Here is a 20,027-nt window from a genome sequence, read left to right on the forward strand (position 1 = left end):
GGTACCTGCTGAGGAGTTCGCAAGAAGGTGCTCGTAGAAATCATCTTTGCTTGATTCCATTTATTAGGGGGTATATAGAATAGCGTGACGATTAGGTTATCTATACAGTCTGTTTTGGAAATTTTGCAGGTGAGGATTTCTAGGTCCTTAGTTGATTTAGAGTCTAGGACATGGAAGTGAAGGTGATTTACAGATGACAGCCCTGGTAGTGGCTTGGGGAAAAAGAGAGGGGAGACAGAAAGACAGGGAGGAAGAACAGGGAGGCAGAAAGAATGAAAGGGGGGCATGGAAACAGAAAGAATGAAAGGTGGGCATGGAGACAGAAGGAAAGAAGGGTGAGCATGGAGACAAAGAAAGAAAGGTGAGCCTGGAGACAAAGAAAGAAAGGAGGCAGGGAGACATAAAGAAAGACAGCAGAGAAAGAAAGTAAGAAAGGGGGGCAGGGAGACAGAAATAATGAAACGGGGGGGCATGGAGACAGAAAGAAAGAAAGGTGGGCATGGAGACAAAGAAAGAAAGGGGGCAGGGAGACAGAAAGGAAGAAAGGGGAGGGGGCAGGGAGAGAGGAAGGAATAGGGGGAGGGAATGGAGTGTGTCAGGGGGCAGGCATGGAGAGAGGAAGAAAAAGTCGGACTCATGGAAAGACAGATGTTGGTTGGGGAATGGAATGAGGTCTAGAGGAGACAAAGCATGCAGGAGGCAGAAAGGAGAGAAGAAATATTGCATGCACAGTCAGAAGAAAGTGCAACCAGAAACTCATGAAATCACCAGACAACAAAGGTAGAAAAAATGATTTTATTTTCAATTTAGTGATCAAAATGTGTCCATTTTGAGAATTTATATCTGCTGTCTATATTTTGCACTAGTGGATTTTAGCGCAGGGAGCCTATGAGCGTCGAGAGCAGCGCGGGGCATTCAGCGCAGCTCCCTGCGCTAAAAACTGCTATTTCAGTTTAGTAAAAAGGGAGGGGGGTATTTTTGTCTATTTTTGTATAGTTGTTACTGAGGTGACATTGCATATTTTAAAATAATAAACACTTTCAATAATGGTTGATGCTGTGATGTCGTATAATGTGATATAAGGACAGCATAGGCTATGAGATAACTCAAATGAAGGAAAAAGTCTCAGAAAAGGTCCTCCCACTCCACCGAAGTGGTTTGTTAAAGGTGGTTGAGCGGTCACCTCATTGGCAAAAAAACCTTCAATGTAATAAAAGCCTTATGCTGTACTTCGCTAATAAAAAACAAAAGGTGGAAGAAAAACTTTTCAACTTATTTTCAGCTGATCGGTACACCAACGGTGGCCAGCGTTTCACAAATCAGCTGCCTCAGGGTGTATCCCGACCTATCAGACCTGTCTCAAATGGGATGCCAAAAACCGTCTCACACAAATTAATCACCTCACTCATCGTACCAATGTTCAGATTGTTTATAAAGATGTTGAAGAGCACAGGTTCAAGCACTGAGCCCTGCGGCACCCCGCTAGTGACGCTCTTCCAGTCTGAAAAGTGTCCATTTACCCCCACTCTCTGTTTCCTATGCTCCAGCCACTTTTTAATCCACGTGAGTATTTCAACCTCGATTCCATGGCATGTAATTTTCCGAAGTAATCGTTCATGTCGAACGCCTTCTGAATATCCAGATATACAATATCAACCGGGTCGTCCTTGTCTATCTGCCTGTTTACTCCCTCGAAGAAGTGCAGTAAGTTTGTCAGGCAAGATCTGCCTTTACTGAAACCGTGCTGACTGGTCCTCATCAGATCGTGTCCGTCAAGGTGATCAATGATGCTGTCCTTTATCAGCGCCTCTACCATCTTTCCCGGTACCGAGGTCAGACTCACCGGTCTATAGTTTCCTGGATCTCCCCTCAAACCTTTTATGAAGATCGGCATAACATTAGCCACCTTTCAGTCTTCCAGAATCTTTTCCGATTTGATCAACAGATTGGCTATTAGCTGAAGCAGTTCAGCTATAGTCCCTTTCAGTTCCTTGATGACCTTTGGATGGACGCCATCTGGTCCTGGGGATTTGTCGCTCTTAAGACGGATTTGTCGCTCTTAAGACTAACAATCTGCTTGCATACCTCTTCTAGACTGGCCGTCAACCATGTCAGTTTCCCGTCTTCTTTTCCAGTATATAGCCTGATGGGTTCCGGTATGCTTCGGTAAATACAGACGCAAAAAATGTGTTCAGTTTGCAGCGATTTCTTTGTCTTCCTTTAGCACTCCCTTTATTCCACGGTCATCCAACGGCCCCAATGCTTCCCTCACGGGTCGTTTCCTCTTAATATATCGAAAGAACGGCTTGAAGTTTTTCGCCTCCTTGGCTATTTTTTCCTCGTAGTCTCTTTTGGCCCCTTTTACCGCTTTTTGACACATACGTTGATGTTGTTTGTGCTTATTCCAGTTTTCATCCGTTTTTGACCTTTTCCATTCCTTAAACGATGTTTTCTTGTCTCTGATCGCTTCCTTCACCTATACAGTGAGCCATGCTGGTTATTTGTTCTTTTTCCTCTTGGATCCTTTGTTGATATGCGGTATATATAGATTTTGTGCCAGTTGACTTTGAGTCCTTGAAGAAAGGAAATGGTCTGAGATGTTGTTCGAACCACTTCCTGAGAGGAAACAGACTTGATCAATCAGTTGTCCAGGTAGGGAAAGACTTGAAGACTGTGCGATCTGAGAGATGCAGCAACTACAATCAGGCACTTTGTGAAGACTCTGGGAGAAGACGCCAGACCGAAGGGAAGGACCTTGTACTGGCAGTGACATTGATTTATCTGAAAACGGAGATATTTCCTGGAAGCCGGATGAATTGGAATATGTGTGTAGGCTTCCTTGAGATCCAGAGAGCATAGCCAGTTGTTCTGATTGAGAAGAGGATAAAGCAGGGCGAGGGAGAGCATCCGAAACTGATCCTTGACTAGAAATTTGTTGAGAGCTCTGAGATCCAGATTGGGTCGCAGTCTTCCTGTTTTCTTGGGAACTAAGAAGTAGCGGGAGTAGAATCCCTGATTCTGCTGAGAAAGAGGAATTTCCTTGATGGCATTCAGCAGGAGAAGGGATTGAACCTCCTGGAGAAAAAGAAAGGACTATGCAGGATACAAAGCAGCCTCTCTTGGAGGATGATCTGGAATATTAGCCAGACGGTCCTGAAGATTGGGGTCCATATCAATGGTGCAAAGCCAGGCCAGGCGGCGCATCACTACTGAGAAAGCAGTGACCCTGGAACAAAGTTCAAAGGCATCATAAGATGACTGGAGAAGTTGTAACCGGAGTTGTGCCAATGTAGCAGAGAGTTCTAGAAACTCCACATGTCTATATTGATCCAGGTTTTTCATAAACTTGGAAGGTGATCAATCAGGAACTTAAAATAAGTAGTGAAAATAAAATTGTAGTTGAGGATTCTGGAGGCCATCATGGAATTCTGATAAAGGTGACAGCCAAACTTGTCCATGGTCTTACCCTCTCTTCCAGGCGGTACTGTGGCATAGACTCTGGAAGGATGGGACCTCTTCAAAGAGGATTCCACAAGGAGGGGTTGATGAGATAATTGTGAATTCTCAAACCCCTTGCAATGTAGAGTTCTATACCTCAATTCCAATTTGCCTGGAACAGCAGGTATAGCATAAGGAGTCTCCAGGTTTCATTTGAAAGTTTGAGACAGAAGCCTGTTAAGAGGAAATTTGAGTGACTTTGCAGGATGTTGAGGCAGATGCATTTCCTCTAAATACTCCTTAAGAGTATTTAGAACAAGCGTCCAATTTAATATCCAGGTCGTCAGCCATTTGACGAAGAAAGGAAGAAAAGGACAACTGATCCGCCAGAGCCTGGCCTCAAGAAGGACTCAATGACCTCGAGGCACCTCGAGTGGAGAATGAATGCGAAGCCTTTCTGGAATATTGGTAACCCAAGGAATAGACAGACTTGTTGGAGGAGGCACTGGAATCAGTTGAGTCCTCAGGGTCTGCAATCGGTGATCTCGATCGAGGAGTTGGAGGCCTCGATGAGCTGGAAGGTCTTGAGTGAGGCCTGGATGAGGAAGGCTATTCTTTGGAAGAAGACTTGCACCTCGATGGATGCCTAGATGAGGGCCTCAATCGACGACGAGAGTGCTGCCTGGAAGCAGGTCTCGGGTAAGATCGAGGAGACTTTGCCTTATGCTTGGAAACGGGCAGTGCCATTGGTGAATGAATAGGGCTAGAAGCTGTAGATCGAAACCCCATAGACACAGTGGTTTGGATCGAGGAATCTCGAATCACTCCTATAGAGTGTGTAGACTCAGCACGAGGCATAGGCAGGGACTCGACCTCGTGGGAGACTGCTGATTTCCCAGGCTGGATTGCAGGAGGCAGAGTTGAGGCAGGACCGTATTTGCTCAGTAACTGAACAAATTGCTGCTCTAACATGGTCTGGAGAGAAGCCTGCAATTGTGGATCCGAGTCTGAAACTGGACCACTTGCTGAGGCTATAGGTTCCAAGGTGGTGGTAGACCACAGCAGGAACCTTCTGCTTAGGTATATGACCTGAGGGGAGCTCGGGGAAGATAAAGCAGGTGTACTCGAGGCCAAAGACGATCCGAACGAGGAAGGCTGATGAGACTCGAGGTCGGAGTTGTGGAAACAGGAGGACCCCCGGCTGAAATCTTGACCGAGTCAGAAATCGAGGTCGAAGGTGCAGCTGAAGAGTCCATCTTAAACAATATTTCCACTTGAACCCGACAACGTTTAAGGGCTCGAGGTTGAAGAATAGCACAGTGCTCGCACGACTTCAGAGTATGGTCAGGCCCGAGGCAACGAAGACACCAGTAGTGTGGGTCCGTGAGGGAAATCGCACACTGGAACTGGCTACACTTTTTGAAGCCTGTGACTGGCCGGGACATAGAAGGGAAGATAGCCGCTGCAAAGTCGAAGCACGTAGGCTGCAGGCACGCGACCTGCCCCGCCAGTCAGTCGATGAAAAAATAAAACTTTTTTTTTTTTACTAACAGAAAATAAAGAAAATAACACAGCGATTCGCGACAATAAAGAACACAAACCGCGGTGAAGAGAAAGCACGAGCGAACAAAGTTCAGCGCAGAGCGTCAAAGACAGACTTCTCGGCTCCTGAGAACTAAGGAGACTCGCCTTGTGCTGGGAGTGAAGGCACTCGCACATGCACGGTGCGGCAGACTCAAAACTTCTGAGTTTCTACAAGCAAGTCTGCTTGCGAGGCTGTCCGCATCCATCTCCGTGGATGACGTCACCCATATGTGAGAATAGACTGCCTGCTTGTCCTGGGATAATGGGTACTAATGAGACACTAACACATAAAACAGTTGGTATGCTAGGCCTACCTTCTTCACTGGATGACTCACAAACAATTACAGCTTAGAAACACAATCAACTTTGAACTGTCACCACTGGTGTAACTTAGGGCTCCTTTTACAAAGGTGCATTAGGACCTTAATGCGCGGAATATCACGTGCTAAAATGCCCTGCGCGCTAGCCACTACTGCCTCCTCTTGAGCAGGTGGTAGTTTTTCGGGTAGCGCACGCTAATCCGGTGCGTGCGCTAAAAACGCTAGCACACCTTTGTAAAAGGAGCCCTTATTGTACAATATATATGAATTTGAGCATAAAGTGATGGACAAAAGTCATCGTCTCAATAGATTCTAGCTGCTATGGAAATCAATGGACTGAACTAATTTGGGCCTGGCACTTGTGGGTTATTTGCTGTTACTGTGTATTATGATTTTTGTTCATGGTAAAAAAAAAAAAAAAAAAATTCTAAAAACATCCCCACCAATTTACTAAGCCAAATATGTTCTACCCCATACTAACACGTCTTAAAAATCCTCAACCTTTAATATAAAAGCTGAATATACCTTCAGTGCAACAGAAGTTCCATTTTTCAGTCCATCGAGTAGTGGTCTGAAGCGCTCCATTTCATCAAGTTCGGCCCTTTCAGTCAGTGCCTCCAATACCCGTTCATTCCTTTAAATAATTGTAATTTATTAATTATAAATTCCAAAAAGAATAAAACAAGAGTTTAGAGTAGTGCTGCCCGATTCACATCGGTTCACCGATTCGAATCGATTCAAAACAAACAAACAAACAAAAAAAATCAGTTCCTGATTCGGCTGACCCTCCCCCCTCGCTCCCTAAAGCAGGAGCGGCAGCGCTGCTCTTGCTGGCCGGCCGCTGCCATACCTGCTTTAGAGGGCAAGGGAGGGAAGGTCAGTCGCGAAGTGCTGCTGTCCTGTTCCCCCCCCACACACACACCGTTTACCTTTGAGGAACAGCCTGCAGATAAGATCGTGATGATTGCGATCTTTGCACTGCTTCTGAGCTGTTTCCTCCGCAATCCTGCCTCTGATGTCAGAGGAGGGACAGGACCGCGGCAGAGAAAACAGCTCAGATCCAGGAGTTGCAGAAATCCAAACATTTTTCTGAGCACATGTCCCTCTCACCTTAGAGAGAGAGAGTTAGAGCCTCCTGTAGGTTCCATTTCTGCAAGCAATCTGTGCAGAAATCTTTTGGATCTGCTCTGCATCTTTTTCTTATTTTTTGCTTAGAGTTTGTCTTTTTTGGTGGCTTCAGTGCCTTGAGACCCCTTTGCAGACTATTTGGATCCATGCTTGGGCTGTGGACGCTACATCCAAGGCCACTTTAAGCAGACTTCCTTTCAAGGATCAGCTTCTTTTTGGGAAAGGTCTGGATGACCTCATGGCTGGTGTTGCTGATTGCCACCCTAAGTCTCTCCCTGTGACCAAGTCTTGCCGGACTTTGGGAGGGGATGATAGTAATTTTCATCCCTCCCACCGTTTTCGTCAGGGATCCTCGGGCTCTTCCTCCCAGAGATATTCCCAGGGATAGTTCCTGTGACAACACTTCCAATTCCAGATGTCCTCAGACATCCAGATCCCGTGCAGCTACTGCTCCTAAACAACCCTCCAGAAGGCTGGCTGCCTTGCTCAGTTTTACCAGGAGTGGTCTCGCATGTCCTCAGATAAATGGGTGCAAGACATCATTCGGGAGGTGCACTAAATAGATTTCTTTTACCTGCCTCCAGTTGGACTCACTGGCAGGACAACCGAAAAAAGAGTCAAAAGTCCGCACTACTTTGCAGCATCTCTTGGACATCTGAGCACTAGAACATGAATTGGGCTTCGGCAGATACTCTTTATACTTCATCATGCCACAGTATGGCTCAGAGGAATGGAGGCCTGTTCTGGATCTCTCAAGTCGGTCAATCACTTCCTGCGGATTCCTTATTTCCGAATGTAAACCATGCATACAGTCATTGCTGCTGTCTCTCCTGGGGAGTTTCTAGCGGTCTTGGATCTCATGGAGATCTACCTCCATATTCAAAAATTTCTGGAGCATCACAAGTTTCTGTGTTTCCATGTTCTGCAACAGCATTTCAGTCCTCGGCTTTTCTCTTTGGGTTTGTGATAGCTCCCCACACTTTCACCAAGGCGACGGTACTTGTAGCGGCTTTTCTCCACAGGGAAGGTGTCCAGGTCCATCCTTTCTTTGATGACTGGTTAGTCAGGGCTCTGTCTCAATACGACTGCACCCATGTGGTGGAAACTGTCATCTCTCTGCTACAGAGCTTGGGTATTGTCAACTTCAAAGAGACAGCACAAAAAGAGCGGGGAAGGGACACTAAACGTCAGCCACAGAAACAAATCAATTTATTACAAACAAATAAAAGCATACAAATAAACGTCTAAAAAACAAAACATAAGTCAAGTTTCATAGAGAATCCTTAATTCCTTTTGGTGCTGAATCTCCTGGACCCCAACACAGTCTGTGTTTCGGCTTAAAAACACCTTCCTCAGGGGCGTGTAGATAAAATCTATAATGCAAAACAGCACAGATATAAAACAAACATCACATAAAAAGTGTGCGTTTAAGAGAACAAAATGATCAAGAAAGGACTGTTGAACAAATAATCATAAAACTACATTTAAATGCTAAAAACAGAGAGAAACGTATCAAATAATATATATTGTAAAAGATACATCAATAAATAACATGAGGTGATATGCACATAGATATGAAACATGAATATCATTAGTACATTAGATTATAATAAGCTCAAGGACATAAACGTCATAAGATATCAAAGAATAAAAATAAAAATATTTTACAAATTATAACGGAGGACATACATATCAAGAATAGTACTATAGAATTGTAATCATTTGGAATATACGTAAAAACAAAAATGAAGAGACATGAAAATATCAAACATTCCCAGATAAATTTCTAAATGTTATCAAATTAGGATGAAAAGGAAACACAGGATACCAGTTGGATTTTCTGGTAGTTCCGTCATTGATAACTGAGTGATCCATAAAAAACATCTTCAAATGCAATTTGTTTAAGAGGCTGTATATTGACAATCTGGTTTCAAAAGCATCATATTTCACAGTGGGCACAAACTCTAAGCCCAGATTTAACAAAGCCTCCTGAGTCAAATCCTCCTGACTCCTGAGTCAAATCAATAACAGAAATATTCACAATGGCTGAGTGCCCCTCTGTTGTGATTGAGTTTGAGGGTCTTGAGTATAATCCTGTCTGGAAACCCACTCATCTGGGACCTCGACCTCCCTCGTTGGCCCCAGGGTTTAAAAAAAACAAAACCTTGTCCACGCTGTCCTTTGGTATTAGGGCGACCTCCACTATAGCTACTGGCGGAACTTGAATCAGTGGATAATTGATCATCTTCAAAGGGTTGTTTACTGGCTGTTGTTACATTACCCCTAAAGAGCCACATGTAGACTTGATTACTCATGTAGTCTCTGTCGTCCCTCTTAAACTTTTTAATTTTTAGTTTGCTTTATAGAGTCTTTATACATTTCCAGTTTCTGATTTTGATCATCATCCAAAGTCCCGCTGAAGGAAAAATTTACCAAGCTAGGAATATCACAAATTGTACCTCTGCTTTTGTAATTTATGTAATCCAGTGTCCATGTCCCAAACTATATGTTGGGTGCACCAGTCGCCCTATTAAAACAAGGTCAATGGAACTCAAATCTAGGGTGCATACCCAAAATGAAACTACGCCCCTTGTTAGGCATTGGAAATTATGTCAGCATCAGTTGCAAGACTTGAAATGGTGCGTTCTTGATTCAATTACTGTTGGATGGAAGGGAGGGAATATCGAACTAACTTTGAACATCAGAGAGTTAAAATGGATGTTTGAGCTAAATTCCACGATAGCGAATGGCTTGAATGAGACTTCAGATTGGATGGCACAAGTGGATTAGTTCTTTGTGTTCTTCCGCCTGTCAGGCTTGAATGTAACTCGCTGCTTGGGTAGCACATCATCTTTGATGTCAGAGGGGTTTCCCTATTTGAGGGCATTGTTAGAACACCATCGCCATCTTGTATTCGCGGCAGCAGAGTTTTGTAAAAGCAGACAGCTTCACTAAGGTTTGTAAGGGTTATTTTTAATTTAGTGGTGTTATCTTAGGCTTCATTTTGGGGATTTACAGACTACTAAACTATTTTCTTTCTCCTCAGTACCTCCCCATCCTTGACAAAGGAATTCAAAACGCGTTGGAAAAGGGGATGAATGCTATTGAAAGCTAAGTTTAAACACTTCTCTCTATATATAATGAAAACAATGAAGTAAATAATAAACAATAATAAAAGTAAACAGAAAGTAAAGAAAATTTAGAAAGAGTAGAAAGTTGCTTAAACGGACTTCAGCTAACAAGTCCTGGACCCAGGAGAATGGTCCCTCTCATGGAAAACGTTTGTCTGATCATACAGTGCTGGGTTCAGCCCCAGATGGACTTGATAGCTTCAATAGAGAACTCAAAGGTCAGGCGCTTCTTCAGTTGAAGAACATAGCTTGGAAGTCTTGGTTTAGACATGGCCAGCTCACGAGCTCCTTTAAGTGTTCCCTCAGTGACCTCTGGCCTGTCGGCATCCCAGCTTCGTGATATTCGTTGCTCTGGACTGGCCTCATCATCCGTGGTTTGCAGATCTCGTCAGTCTGCAGCGGGATGGGAAGTTCCAACTCCCTCTTCCTCACAACTTTCTTGGGCAGGGCCCATGGAGACCCACAGCACTTTGGTCTTCCAGCATGGCTCTTGAGCGTTCAACCTCGATGAGGTGTGGTTATTCAGAGGAGGTCCTCTTAATGCCCTTGAAGTCCAAGAAATCATAAACTATGGCTACTTATACCTCAGCCTGGAAGGCTTCCCAACAGTGGTGTGCTAAAGACCAGGTGGAGCCTGAGCGGGCTCCCATTTCGGTGGTCCTGGCTTTTCTTCAGGCATGCTTAGATAAGGGTTTAGTGGTGGACTCCCTTAAAGCTCAGTTAGCAGGATTTTTGTGCTTCCGAGCCCACAGAGGTTCTAGTTCGCTTCTTGCTCACCCAGATGTGACCAGGTTTCTGAGAGATGTGCTTTATTTGCGGCCTCTCCTGCATCATCTTTTCCCTTCCTGGAATCATATCATTGTTCTACACGGCCTTGTGGAAGTCCCATTCGAGCCACTGAAGGCTGCTATTCTTCTGGATCTGATGCTCAGTCATCTGGTCATCTTTATCTCGGCATGACATATTTCTAAGCTTCAAACTCTTTCGTGCAGTGACCCTTTCTCCATATTACAGACGTAGCAGTTGTTCTCCTTACTGTACCTTCCTTTCTAACGATGGTAGTTTTCTGCTTTCCTTGTTACCCAGGAGGATTGTTTGCCTGCATATCATTCCATAGGCTCAGAGCAAAAGGATCAGTTGGACGTCAAGAGAGTCTTCTTCCACTTTTGGAGAGGACTAATGATTTTCAGCTATCTGATCTCCTTTTTCTCATGACTGCTCTGCCTCAGCATAGTCAGCAAGCGTCTATGACCTCAATCGCCCGATGGATTCATTCGGCCATTTCCGTTGCTTATGTCATCCACGGCAAGCTGCCTCCAGTTTCACTTCACTCCACTAGACGTGTTGCTGCTTCGTGGGCAGAGTCTTGCGCTTTTTCTCCAGATAAAATTTGTAGGACGGCTCCTTGGTCTTCTCTTTCTATGTTTACCCATTTTTTTCCGTGTGGATGTGATGGCTCACTCTGATGCCGCTTTTGGGACCTCAGTGTTGCAGGCATGCTCTTCTATCCCTCCCTAGACGTTGCCATTGTTTTGGTATGTCACCTAGCATACTGAATCCGGAAGGGACATAATAGAATGGAAGATTAGGTTTTCACCTTCAAAAATCTTCTGTCTGTTAGTCCCTGGAGGATTCAGTACAGCCCATTTCCTCCTTGTTCTGAATTGCCTACTTTCTACCTTGCTTATTCTCTTTCCAGGCTTCAGAATCTTCCAGCCAGTTGACAGATCCTGTGGGAAATTTTCCAATTCTGGGAGTATGCACTAATGAAGGCTGTCTCATGTGGGTGATCGTTGCACACAGCAGATTAGTTCTACATTGTTCCTCAATGTTTTTTCTGTGTTGCCTTTGTGCCTGTCTATTACTTGTTTCGCAGCACAGACCAGGTCACAAATTGTTTGTTGCTGGGGACTTCCCCAGTACCCCCTTCCTCGTCATGGATTTGTTCAGGTATGTTGCTTGGCTTTAGGACTGAACCACAGCAGGCTCTAAATCTCTCTTTAAAGGTGGGAGGGGATTAAACGCTAGAGGTGGGAGGGGATTGAACACCTAGCATACTGAATTTTCCAAGGACTAACAGAAAAAAAAAAAGATTATCGAAGGTGAAAACCTAATCTTCCCATTCTGGTAGTTCCTGGAAAATTCTATATTCGAGGTGTTCAATCCATAGCTGTGCTCTAGTGTTTGCAGAAAGAGAGAGAGAGAGAAAGAGAGAGAGAGAAAGAGAGAGAGAGAGAAAGAGAGAGAGAGAGAGAGAGAGAAAGAGAGAGAGAGAGAGAGAGAGAGAGAGAGAAAGAGAGAGAGAGAAAGAGAGAGAGAGAAAGAGAGAGAGAGAAAGAGAAAGAGAGAGAGAAAGAGAGAGAGAAAGAGAGAGAGAAAGAGAGAGAGAGAAAGAAAGAAGTTTCAAGTTTATTAGGATTTTATATACCGCCTATCAAGGTTATCTAAGCGGTTTTTACAATCAGTTACTCAAGCATTTTCCCTCTCTGTCCCGGTGGGCTCACAATCTATCTAACGTACCTGGGGCTATGGAGGATTAAGTGACTTGCCCAGGGTCACAAGGAGCAGCGCGGGGTTTGAACCCACAACCCCAGGGTGCTGAGGCTGTAGATCCAACCACACCACCCCAAAAAGGATGCCTCAGACGTCACAATGCATTACATATAAAAATGTACAATAACTTTGTAATGCAAGGTTTTATAATTTTGTGCTAGTAAAGTAAGACTGTATATAAACATTAATCACGAACAATAAACTTTCCAGATAAACCAAATTCAGTGCACGTCCATGTTAAGCTGTACATTTACAGATTGTAGTTGAAAAAAATAATTATAAAAATCAAGTTAAAACAAGACATAACAAAAAAACAAACATGAGTAACTCCAAAACTTAAAGCACTAGAGAAAGTGACTTTGCCAGGATCCCATTCCACTCTGTCATGTTCAATTCAAAGGAAAAAATTCACAGAACTCATGTGATCGGTATGGCCTGTACTTGATCCATGTTATTATCCACAGCCAGATAATAGCGAATTTGAACATCCTTTTGGCAGTTAAAGATAACCCCAATGCATAATTGCAATCAAAGTTGATATTAGGGATATGCAAACAGGGCATCTGCCAAAAGCTACCAACAGCTATATAAGAAACAGCCTGCTTTGGGGGTACCTCTAAATTTCTATGCTGGACCCAGCATATTTAATACTAGTTCTAATTACAATTAGCTGTATGAGAAAAAGACCATGTACAAACATGAAAAATACTGTATACAATTAGGACTCATGACTAGATATAAAGGTAGCTGATAGCAGTATGGATTTTGGAAATGCTCTCAAGGGCATAGGACAGATGGTGCATTATGCATATGTAACAGGGTGCAAAAGTAACAGGGGTAAAGAAAAATTGAATACAGTATAAGAAGCTCCTTACATGTCCATGGGTTGCTCCAGAATACATAAGGCAGACAGAAGTTTCAAGGCATCGATCATCATGGCAGGGACTCTGGGGTCAACAGCTCTCGCCAGCAGTAGTATTCCATTATCTGTTTCCAACATTGTCTTAATCCCAAACTAAGAGAAGAGATGCAAGTTAGCAAAATAACTTTCAAAACGTATTCATAGTGCTTCCTCTCTCAACCCTATTCTTTTTAGGCCATCTACTACTCCTAAACCAGCACTTCTCCTGTACAAATCTAATCTCACAGAACAAGAAATTAATAAGGTTCTAAATCAATGGAATACAATGAAAATATTCAAATTAAACTGAAATCTCCATCACCAATAATTGAAATTTAGAAGAGGTTGGTAAGTCTTACTCTTTTTGACAAATTGAAAACACCATTGCTATTGAGGCATTTAAGAGGGAGGAGTAATCTAAAGGTTAGTGCACCAGCCTGAGAACCAGGAGAACCGAGATCAACTCTCAGTGCTAGCTCCTTGCGACTCTGGGCAAGTCAATTAACCTTTTATTGCCCCAGTTATAAAAATAAGTATCTACTACATAAACTGCTGTAATTATAACTACAGAAAGACAATATCAAATCCCATCCCACAGATATTCTTTTTGTTTGGCATTGTAAGTCCTATGAGATAACCTCTACAGCTCAGAACTCAACTAGTAAAGCAAATGATTGAATCTTGCATCCTAAAGGCAATGCTATTAAAAAAAAAATTATTAGAAGTTGTAGCTAATCAGTGGGACAACTTAAAAGGAGAAATTACATCTTACCTAATAATTTTCTTTCCTTTAGCCCTACTTGACCAGTCCAGAATCTGTGGGGGGTTTGGTGTCTGTCAGTCAGTAGATGGAGTCAATAACTAAGACTTGAGTGACGTGCTCTAATTGGTCACCCTGCTCATGCAGCTACAGATCTTCAATATTTGGAATGACAAAAAATTTAGACTCAGAGGAGAAAACTATCTGAATTCACTAAAATCAGATTATAGCAGTACTGGAACAAATAAGAGCAAACATCTGCACAACAGCCAAAATTCAACTATACAGCTAACAGGCAGAGTTTAGACTGGCTTGAAAGGATTAAAGAATAAGAGATTGTGTGTTTACCTTTATAATATTTTTTCCAGTAGATAGGCAAAACATTCTAGACATTCTACCCATGGCCTTGAGCCATCTGCAGAACGCATCCACTCCAGATTTTTTCTCTGACTCTCCTCTATTTCACTGGGAGCTCTAGTAGTTAATACCCAAGCAAAGAGAGCTCCATCAACTGTATGTGAAGTAGGATCATCACTTGAAATATTTCCAATATTTACAGTTCCTATTCTGCTCAAATAAGGAACTGTAAACCAACAGCTAACAACTAACAAAAGCAGCAAAGAAGCTCAAGAAGTACCCCTGAATGTACTCTGAACATATATACAGAATTCTTCAAGGCCCAAAAAGGGCTGACTGGCATCCAAGAATAAAACTTGGAGAAGCATAAGCAGAAAGAGCCAGTAGTCAGACACAGAAAGGACAGGGCGGGAGTCTAGAATCTCTCACCTATCTACTGAAAAAGATATTAACAAGGTAAGGACATAATCTCTTTTTCCAGTGCAATAGGTGAGACATTCTAGATAAGTGGGCAGTACAAAAGCAGTCCCAAACATCTAGGGCAGGCTGACTGCGCCAACCCTCAAGACCGAGGACCCAAAAACAGAGTCCTGGCTTGCTGCCACACCCACTCTGTAAAATTTGGTAAATGTTTGCAGAGTGGACCAAGTAGCTACCCTACAAATCTCCTCAGGGGAAATCACCCTAGCCTCAGTCCATGAGGAGGCCATGCTCCTGGTAGAATGCACCTTAATAGCTTATATTCTTTGTTGTCCATAGTCTGCTGTTTCTAACGAAATGGTCTTATGGATCCATCTGGAAATTGGGCCTTGACAGCGGGAGCACCCCGCTTAGAAGAATGAGTCAACCCAAACAGATGATCAGAGGAACAAAACTCAACTGTGAACTCTACAACATAGAACTCTGCAGACATACAATTTCTACAAAATGCGCTCCTGCTTCTGAGTACCAATAGGCTGAAAAACAGGCACACACACTTCCTGACTAATATGGAATGCAGACACCACCTTCGGCAGAAACAAAGGAATTGTGAGGAGAGAGATCCCAGTCTCTTAGATCCTCAGGAAAGGTTCTCTACAAGACAGAGGAGCCTGGAGCTCTGAGACACATCTCACTGAGGTAATGGCGATCAGAAAAACTGTCTTTAGCATCAGGTCCAAGAGCGAAACGGGAGGCTCAAATGCAGCCTCAGTGAGGCCAGACAAAACCAAGTTAAAGGTTCATGAAGGGAATGGTGGTTTGATCGGTGGTCTAATGCAAAGAGCACCTTTCAAAAAGCTGGTCACATCAGCAAGAGATGCAAATGAAGGACTACAGTCCCAGGCTCTGAAACAAGAGAGTCCAGTGACTTGGACCCGAAGGGAAGCCACGGTGAGGCCTCTATCAAGGCCCACTTGGAGAAAGGCTAGCCCTACTGAAACAGGAGCGGAATACAGCGCCACCCTTTCCAGCTGCACCAATGAGGAAAGACATCCACACTTTAGCGGAGACAGATACAGTATTTATTTATTTATTCAATTTTCTATACCATTCTCCCTAGGGAGCTCAGAACAGTTTATTCAGGTACTCAAACATTTTCCCTGTCTGCCCTATGGGCTCACAATCTATCTAATGTACCTGGGACAATGAGGGGATTAAGTGACTTGCCCAGGGTCACAAGGAGCAGCATGGGTTTAAACCCACATCCTCAGGGTGCTGAAGCTTTTACCCACTGTGACACACTCATAGAGATTTGAGAAGAGTAGGAATGACTGCATCAGAATAGCCTATATGCTAAAACGCTTCGTGTTCAATAGCTATGCCATAACAACAAAGTAAACCAGATCCTCCACGAGAAAGAAAGCTGGATGGACCAACAACCAAAAGCCACAACCCATGTGAAGACGCAGCAGATCTCTGCACCAAGGCCTGCAAGGCCAGTATGGGGCCACCAGAATGACTCGTCCCTGAGGGGCTGCGATCTGTCGAAGGACTTGACCTAACATGGACCAGGGAGGAAAAACATACAGCAGGACTCCAAGGCCACAGATGACTACAGCATCTAGGCTGTCACTTCCGGGCTCAGATCTTCGACAGAAGAAGTCAGCTTACATGTTCTTTACCATCACCATGAAATTGAAGCGAAGCTGACCCCAGTGCCAAACAACGGACTGAACGCCGCTGAGGACAGCACCCACTCGCCAGGATCCAAGGTCATCCTGCTGAGCAAGTCTGTCAGAACATTGTCGACTGCCATTACATGCACTACCGAGAGTGCCTGGAGATGGTGCTCTGCCCAGAGAAAGAGCAGGCGTGCTTCCAGAGCTAGAGAAGCACTCTTGGTAACTCTCTGGCAATGGACATATGCCACTGCTGTTGCACTGTCAGAGAGACTGCTTGGCCTTACAGAGTCTTCTGCAATTTCACCAAAGCAAATCAAAAGGCCTGCAGGCTCAGCTGGTTGAGCAACAGTTCTTCTGGGAGGATATCAAACGTTCCTGAACAGGACGATGATTGCAATGGGCTCTTCCGTCCAGGAGACTGGCATCTGTGGGCACAATCACCCAGGAAGCAATCTGCAGTGATATGCCCCTAGAGAGGGACTGTGGAAGGAGCCACTAATCCATGTTGGCCCGGGCCCCTAGAGTCCAGTGAAGAATTGTTGGAGAGGACACGTGTGCCCTCGCTCAAGGTACTACATCTATGGAAGCCACTATGGACCCCAAGACGTGAAGATAATCTCACACCAACGGAGGTGTTCTGTCCTGGAGACAAAAAACCTGAGAGCACAACTTCTGTCTTCGTGCCTCTGCAAGAGAGACGCAGCCCACTGCCATGTCAAACACACCACCCAGGTATTCCAAAGACTATGTCAGCGTCAAATTGCTTTTCCTGTAATGCACAATCCAATCCAGGTCTTCCAGGACTTGAACCATCTAAGCCACCATGCACTGACCCTCAAGAGAATGAGGAGCTCTGAACAGCCAGTTCTGCAAGTAGGGGTGTAACTGCAGACCAATCTGGAATAAGTAGGCTACCACACCCACCATCACCTTGGTGAGGGTATGAGGAACCATTGCCAGGCCAAAGGGCAGAGTTGAAAATTGGCAATGATTCTCTTTGGTGTTTATTGTTTGTTTCTCTATCTTTTTTTCTTCATCACATGAAACCATACAAACTGGTGGAGTGCTGGGAAAAGTGGAATAAGCAAGTACCGTATTTTTCACTCTATAAGACACACCTATGTGTAGAGGAGGAAAAATCAAGAAAAAAAAATGTGATTCCAAATTTTTTTTTCTTGGTTTTTCCTCCTCTACACATAGGTGCGTTTTGTGGTCTGGTGCTTCTGGTGGTAGGCAGCCCCCCGGTACCTTTTTTTAATTGCCAGTGGTCCAATGCCTCTGGGTTCAGCACCTCTGAGTCCTCTTCTCTTGCAGGCCTCTGCGATCTCCCCTGCGGGTTCATGTGCAATGCTGTGCACACATAGTAGCAGCAATCGAGAGATGAAGTCAGCCTGGGGAGAGCCACGGCCACCGAGTCTTCTCAGCCTCGACTAGGGCCGATTGTGCTGCTCAGAGCCCCGCCACTTCTCTGATGCAAACAGGAACAAGTCCGGAGCGGAGCCTGCAAGGAAAACTAAGCGCCGCAGAAAACACGTGTTGTGCCACTTCATCTCCGTAGTGCCTGCGTGCCTACAAACACGCCCCCTCCATCTGCCCTCCGCCAATCGTAAGGCAGGACACCATCATGATCCCGTCGCTGAGAAGGAAGGGGTGAAGACCGATGCTGGACTACCAGCAATTAAAGAAAGGTGCGGGGTGGGGTATTCACTCCACAAGGAGTACTGGACTGCCAGCAATTAAAGAAAGGTGCGGGGGAGGATAAAAAAAGGTGCGAGGCATAAGGGGGAGGTATCCGCTCCATAAAACACACCCTTATTTCCACCCACTTTTGGGGGGAAAAAAGTATGTCTTATGGAGCGAAAAATACAGCAAGTCTCTCGGGCTTCTTACAAATAGTATTTGTATAAAATACTTAGCTCGGGTTTGATTTTCTACCCGGCCCTCAAGACGTAATACAAGATGTAATATGACGGAAGATCTCCATTTCGCTCTCGCATTGTATAGAGATCTTCTTCAGGACATTGATGTTTTGCGCTTACAAATACTTTTAATGCTACCACAGCTTCCTGTAAGGGCTAGAATATGCTGTGGTAGAATTAAAAGCATTTGTAAGCGCAAAACATCAATGTCCTGAAGAAGCTCTCTATACAATGCGAGAGCGAAACGGAGATCTTCCGTCATATTACGTCTTGTATTACATCTTGAGGGCCAGGTAGAAAGTCACACCTGAGCTAAGTATTTTATACAAATACTATTTGTAAGAAGCCTCAATAGTGGCATAAGTATATATTTATAAGCCAACTTGGTAAAAGTCCTTAGAGGCATTTTTATTCAAGGAATAATAGGATTAAAAATTAGAACTCAAAATGAGACACTTTGGACCAATTATAGCTCACATTTAGGTTATTAGCTTAGAGTGGTTCTATTGGCAATAGCCACGAGCACTTGAGATCCATAGTCTCTAATAGAGTTTCTAATAGAGATATGCTTGCTTTGGCATTAGCCTATTTCTAGATATAATCCATCCATGACATAAATATGTGAGGAACCACATGATGTGATTAAATGAGCAATCAGCTCCATTTGTCTTCTACGTAAAAGTAGTGCTGTAATGCACACATTAGCCACCGAAATTTAAAAATAAAAAATATATTTAGTAACTTAGAGGGTGTGAATCACTTTGTGCAGAATCTTCAATGCATATCTTTTTACATTCACTTTTTTGTGGGAATGTTTGTTTTGACTTCTTTTACAAAAGTCAAAATGTGCACTAAGACAGTCCTGCACATCCTTCAAAGCCAAGCCTCCTTCCACAGAAATAGGTTTTGGGTTTATTTGTTTGGGTTTTTTTTGTTTTGTTTTTTTTGGGGGGGGGTTTGAGGAGTAACCAATAAATGAGGGCTGACTGAAAAGTAATGAGACTGCCTCTATCTTTCTTTTCAAGTAGTAAACATGGCAACACTGTACTAGTTCTTCCTATACTCATACATCAATGTTTCTGAATATGCAGTTGGACTGTCGTATTCTTCATTTTTGGGACAGAGCGAGAGGTAAAAATTTGTATATTTTGTCATGGCAGAAGGCATGTCTCAGAGTACTCCAGAATTTTGTGTTAAACAGCAGATACAACGGCTAACTAAAGTGTGCAAGAACATTGTTCAAAAAAGCACAGTTACTTATTGTAACAAGTGTTATTCGGAAACAGCAGGCAGATATTTTCATTGTCGACATTTTGATAAATTACCCCGATGGTCCGATCTTCGATGCAGAGTCTCGATGATGATGAACGACGATGTCTCAAATTTACGGATGTTAGTCGATGATGCTCGATGTTCCGATGAAGATGAATATCAACGCTTGGAACGAGAGTGTCGATGTCCCCTGGAAACAGACCTACACTCTGAAGATGAACGTCAACGATGACTTGAGAGATCTACGCGAAGCTGAGCATCATTTCAATGCAGACCTTGAGGTGGTATCCTGTAACCCATGTGAACTACACTCAGACTGGGCTGGTACCGATGAGGTCAGTGCCGACCTGGGACCTGAGACTCAGCAGATATCAATGGTACTATTGCATGTCTGGGGGTGGGAGACCTCAAAGAGGATATACGCCCCATGGAAGACAACTCCGGTACAGAAGGAGAGTGTCTATGTTGAGGATTGGCCTGCATCAAGGGGCTCGATGCTGAGGAGGCCCGTGACACTGGTTTGGAAGTGGAAGGCTTCTTAACAGGTTTTTCACATGAGGAA

At 43.9% G+C, this 20,027-nt stretch overlaps 1 protein-coding gene across 2 annotated transcripts in view; it reads right to left on the bottom strand.

Annotated features, from left to right (window-relative positions):
• The window catches only part of DIAPH1 (diaphanous related formin 1), a 393,428-nt gene that overhangs the window by 258,704 nt on the left and 114,697 nt on the right, over positions 1-20,027 (bottom strand). For both annotated transcript variants that reach the window (XM_033926973.1, XM_033926972.1), the window contains 2 exons: positions 13,030-13,169; positions 5,868-5,976 (listed from right to left, as the gene is read on the bottom strand). In XM_033926973.1, coding sequence (XP_033782864.1) covers positions 5,868-5,976; positions 13,030-13,169 — 249 coding nt within the window. The remainder of the gene's footprint in view (positions 1-5,867; positions 5,977-13,029; positions 13,170-20,027) is intronic.

This window comes from Geotrypetes seraphini, chromosome 18, assembly GCF_902459505.1.
Source record: "Geotrypetes seraphini chromosome 18, aGeoSer1.1, whole genome shotgun sequence".
NCBI lineage: Eukaryota > Metazoa > Chordata > Amphibia > Gymnophiona > Dermophiidae > Geotrypetes > Geotrypetes seraphini.